We start from the raw sequence: 5,767 nt of genomic DNA on the forward strand, positions 1-5,767 counted from the left end.
TTCCTAGGTACGGGTCGAGCCCATCGGTTACGTGCGAGACACTACAGAATTATTCCTTTCGGCATCGTAGTCGTTGTCGTAACTCTGTCGAGGTTAGGAGGTCACTGTCATCGTCATCGGTCGTCGCCCTGAAGCTCACAACTTAGTGAATTCCCACTCATCGGCCCTGCATGTACACTACATCTAGGTCATTCGCATCCACATAGTTACATATCCCGTTAGGGATTTACCTGTCGGACAACGTCCTTGATGACGTCCGGCATCAATCGGCCTGAGAATGCTTACCCAATTGACATGGACTGCTATTTTCTTTCTTCTTAAGAGAGCGGCGTGGATGGATCTCCAAGAAACCACCAAGAGAACGAGGAGTCTTCTTCTTTCAGAAACAAACACCAAAGATAACTACCATTTAGATCTGGAAATTCCAAAATAACATCATGACTCCCATGTCCCCCCTTCCCATTTACTTATAGTAGAATAGTGGCAGTTAGGGGACTAATGGGCCCTTTTAAGGGAAGATTATCGGGCTTCCCTTAAAAGGGGTCTCTTAGGGGTAAAAGAGAAGTCAGCATGGACTCTTACCCTTCCCCCTAAAAGGTACATTTAGAACACTTAAACAACAAACACATACGAGGGGGAGGCCTATACACACACAGGAGGGGCCTCCCTAGAATCCAAAGACGATGAAAAGGAACTAAAAGAACCAAGGATGGGCCCGTACACGAGGATTGAGCCATCAAAAGTAGAGAATGCAAATGATCAAGAAACGTATCGAGACACAGCTTCTCAAACACTTTAGCAGAAATGTGGGTTTTTCACGTCGGCTCGGGCTCCGCTATGTGGCTGGTGATGAATCTGTACGCACTCTACTGGATGGTCCTCCATCAGTGATACGATGACGCCTGTGCCATTTGTCATCACTGTTCTCTTATACCATTTGTCAATATCATGCCTTACTTGAAGGCTTTAGATAATTTCCTTGGGTGGGATTGTGAATCTTCACGTCTTCATCTTAAAGATCATGAACATACCCAATGATTTGAAATGACAAAGATGGCTTATATATTCTTTGAAGAGCCCCGTTCACGTTCCACCATTGTCATTATGGCATCACGATCACATCGGGAATGGAAAGGAGGCGAGGGACGAAAGGAGAAGAATGGGAAGGGGCTTGAACAATTGTGGAATGGGTGCATTTCATATAGGACCTTCCCCTATTTATACTACGTGGGTGTTTTTCACATAAAACTCTGATTCTCTAAGTATATCTTTCGATGTCCAAAAGACTATTTTTGTGTGATCCTCTAGGCCTATGTATCAGTCCAGCTAATTACTCAACCGACCTAATAACCTTTATTGTCCTTCCAAACTGATTAGTTACATTATCATATAGATTAATTAATGATGGATTGATTGACCCAATTGGTAGGCCGAGTCTCCAAATGATGGGGTGCCAAGCTATACCCTAATATCGACTCACTCATACCATATGTGTCATAGGTTACCATGTCAGTATAGACCCTCATCATCTTAATGCTCCTAAGATGACTTGGGATATGGTCAACTATCTAACCATAATCGGTCATCCAAGTTAGTAGTGATGTGTTCAAAAGTCATCTCATCAATCAATTGTCTTCCTTGAGCTGTTTCCTCTTATATGAGGGTGAAACACCCCATCTTTATCACCCAATCGTCTTCGTGAACTAATAATGTTTAGAATTCCATGATTACGAGCTCTTCGCCCTAAAGATTACCCACCATCCAACCATAGTGTCTCCACACTAGTACATGCGGCACTGGCCATACTAATCATATGAGTAAGACGAGATAATGTTATTCTATGTGGAATATGAGCAACACATAAAGGGTTACTAATCCCCATATTATGATATCATCATAATTTACTAAGTAAGACCATGTATTCATGGACTTCAATATAAGCATCACATGTGGGCTATAATGAATAAATTTTATTTGTGAACATGGAACAAGCTATGGAATGCGTCACTAGCTTGCCGAAAATATTTGTTTAATCAACAGGCAGTTTTGCTGTTGTGGTTAAATATCTCTGTGTTTGTGTGTTGTTGGACATGTAACAGAGTTTTTGTAGGGGGAATAATACTCTTTTAGCACTTATGGAGTTTGCTAGTAGTTGGGAAGTGAGGCTTGTTCCCGTCCCCGGAGAACAGAGATGAGGTGATTAAGGTGTGAAAGGAAAGAGAGTTGTGCAAATGATAGGACCCCAAATGATAATATCCTTTAGTATGGTCTTGAGAATCATAGATATGATAGAATGTCCCAAGAGAAGAGATAAGAAGTGATTAAAGTATGAGAGGAAAGAGAGTTATGCAAATGATAGGACCCCAAATGATAATATCCTTTAGTATGGTCTTGAGAATCATAGATTATGATAGAAGCTCCCAAGAGAAGAGATATGAAGTGATTAAAGTGTGAGAGGAAAGAGAGAGTTGTGCAAATGATAGGACCCCAAGGACAATATCCTTTAGTATGATCTTGAGAATCATATATTATGTTAAAAGATACCAAGAGAAGAGAGATGAAGTGATTAAAGTGTGAGAGGAAAGAGAAATTTGTGCAAATGACAGCACCCCAAATTGTAATATCCTTGAGTATGGTCTCGAGAATCATACATTACGATAGAAGGTTTAAGTTTAATTTGGAAAAAAAAACATTCATTTAAGGGGTTGAATTTATATTTCAAAATCCTATCAAAAATTTGCATTTAGTAATTACTTTTTTCAATAATAAAATTAATCATCTATTTGAATTTAAGATCCTCAAATTTCAGTTATGGATATAGCATCAATTAATATATATTTTGTCTCTCCATCAAATATCGACAGTTCAACTCTATTTTTTTATACATGTCACGTGTGTTCTTATATTTTATTAAGAGTGATATGCCTAAGACGGTGTTAGTCAAATTTGCACCAATTTTCATTCAGGGGTGGCAAGGTACAAATGACGAAGATATATTTTACTTTTATAAATTTCTTCAAAAACTAAACTTCAATAATATCAATAATTTTACTTGTATACTCAGGAGTCAATTAAAATTTTAAACTTGTGACCAGTAATCTTGCATCTAAATACTTATAGATAGATTAATTTTATGCATTCACACTAACTTGAAGTTTTAAATAATAATAATGATTAGGGCTTGCCACTGTGCATAAAGGTTTGATGTTAGCAAAGGGTATTACATTATTTCTTACCTTAGCAATGAATATTTAATAAAAAAATGCCCCAAGTCATCTGCCTCAAGACTCCATTTCTTCAGCTTGGCTTATAACATTTAAGTAAGTCTAATAAATTGGTGACAAAAATCTCCTCAGCAAAGCGCCCTAGGGCACTTTAAAGCTCTAGTGATAGCTCATACATATTTTCTTTTACAAAATATTATTCATTTGATCTTCATCACGAGTTCATAGATTGGTCATGTCCACTTGATCGTGACCTCACTGGAAATTCAATTGATCGTGCACCGCAAGATGATGATCAAGTCGTCCAGTCGATCAGATCAAGCAAATCAACATCTCAAACGATCGATGATCCCTACTTATTTCTTGATTTCTTTAAGATGACTGACGCCCACGCGTGTTGCATCACATATTAAACTGCTCATGACTGCCATAGATATCAGATATATTCATTTTGTGACTCAATCATGGCCCATAATATAATCAAAATGCGCTTCATTGTGCGTGTACGATTTCTTTGTATATCCAGGGCAAACTTTTATGTTATCTTGTTTGTCGGTTTCCACAATTCATGTTATAATCTTAACAAAAAGTATAACTTTTAAAATCACGTTAATTGAGTCAAAACTATAGAAACAGCACTTGATTATCAAAAAAAGAACGCACTTGAGCTTAAACGATGGCTTCTTTAGCATCATGCCCTACTAAAAAATATTTTTGATCGTTTTAACGCTATGAAGCATGAATTATTCAGTAACAGATATCTAGTTTTTCATCAATTTACTTATCTATGTAATCGCCATGGAAAGTACGCTTTTGATACCGTGATTAAATACATCTAATCACACGTATATAGCTGAAAACAAGAACAGTACTACTCAGGATTTGCCTAATCTGCAAAAAGGAATTGAGCCAAGGCGGAAGAAGATCTGTTACTTGGAAAAAGAGATTCAATGTTAGCTCAGATTACTTACATAATTACGATATTCACAATTCAACAGCGCGAAGAAGGCAATCATCAGCGGACGGCGGCGCGCGCGGCGACGGCGTAGGGCGGCGGTCGAGGGTGGAGTGATCTGGGAGGGGTAATGAAAGGCATACTCCTGAGCATCAAGAAGCGCATCCGCCGAGGAAAAGGCGCGTCGTGCAACATCTGCTCCATCACCCTCGCCACCAGCACCATATACTCCTCCAATAGATCCGCCAACACCGATACCAAAATCATCCTTCTTCTTCAACTGTTCTTCCTTCTTCTTCTTCTTCTTCTTCTTTCTCCTCTTTCTTCTTCTCCGATTTTTCTTCTGCTTCTTCTTCGATTCTTCTTCTTCTGCTTCTTCCTCGATTCTTCTTCTATTCTTCTTCTTCTCCTCCGATTCTTTGTCGATTCTTCTTCTTCTTCTTCGATTCCTCTTCTATTCTTCTTCTTCTTCTCCGATTCTTTGTCGATTCTTATCCTTCTTCGATTCTTCTTCTATTCTTCTTCTTCTTCTCCGATTCTTTGTCGATTCTTCTTCTATTCTTCTTCTTCTTCTCCGATTCTTTGTCGATTCCTCTTCTTCTTGTTCGATTCTTCGTCGCTTCTTGTATCGTGGTAGGAGACTGCGCGAAAGGTGGATCGCGGATAGAAAAGAACGAACGCGACGTAAATGGATAATTGAAACCAGAATTAGCGTTGGGGAGGTTTTATACCATCGGACTTCCTTGGCGGATCCGGGAAGACCGGAAACCGCGGCCGGAGACCCGGTGGGCAGTTTCTGGGGGCGGTGATGTGGATGCGCCACGTGTCTGCTCGTACTTATCCCGGTCAACGACTCGAATGTTCTGATAACCATGATTGTCATCAGGAAATTTCCCCATATTGTTTGTGGTAATGATTTATTAGTGACAATTAGGGAAGGACACGGTCCCGTCGCCGGCCAGTTTTATCAAAAACCTGAACCTAAAGTTTGGTCCCGTCAGGTTGTCTAGTCAATATGAAAGTGAATGTCAGTATTAAGAAAAAATTTTAAGCAAAACATAGAAAGTTTTTTTAATCAGTATTAGAAAATATGTTCATACTTTTAGGTATTTAATTAAAAGTGGTCTCCCTTTCTCCTACTTAGCTCGCCTTTACTGCACTTGATGATCTCATCATATCTTACTAGATATAGAGAAACACCAGAAGAAGTAGAGAGTATGGAGTTGTTGTTGGGTTTGGTGCCTTGGTTCGTCCATGAAAACACGTTTCCATGGATGTGGAAGCATGTTGATCGATTAACAATCGATCTTTATCGAATGTAACTTTTGGAGAACTCGTTCCACCCTTGACCTTGCAGCTCCGAGAGCGTTTTGAAGCTGTTCATGTGTCCGACCTCTAGAAGTATCCACGCGATTGCTTGGCGCATGGATCTCTACGTCTTTTTCTTCGACTATTCTTGAAAATGTAGAAGATCTTCCCACCTGAAGACACTCTCTTTGGATGAATGGAGAAGAGAATGAAGAAAGGGAGGGGCTCTCAAATCAGACTTTCATGGGTGCTTAAAACGAGATCCCTTACCCTCTTTATA

The 5,767-nt window shown here is 39.4% G+C and overlaps 1 protein-coding gene across 1 annotated transcript; it reads right to left on the minus strand.

Annotated features, from left to right (window-relative positions):
- Positions 1-4,128: 4,128 nt before the first annotated feature.
- LOC144716749 (uncharacterized) lies at positions 4,129-4,882 on the minus strand. Its single transcript, XM_078591989.1, has one exon. The coding sequence runs from the start codon at positions 4,444-4,446 to the stop codon at positions 4,240-4,242; it is 207 nt and encodes a 68-aa protein (XP_078448115.1). The 5' UTR covers positions 4,447-4,882; the 3' UTR covers positions 4,129-4,239.
- Between the last annotated feature and the right edge of the window lie 885 nt (positions 4,883-5,767).

This window comes from Wolffia australiana, chromosome 2 (genome assembly GCF_029677425.1).
Source record: "Wolffia australiana isolate 7733 chromosome 2, ASM2967742v1".
In the NCBI taxonomy this organism is placed as follows: Eukaryota; Viridiplantae; Streptophyta; class Magnoliopsida; order Alismatales; family Araceae; genus Wolffia; species Wolffia australiana.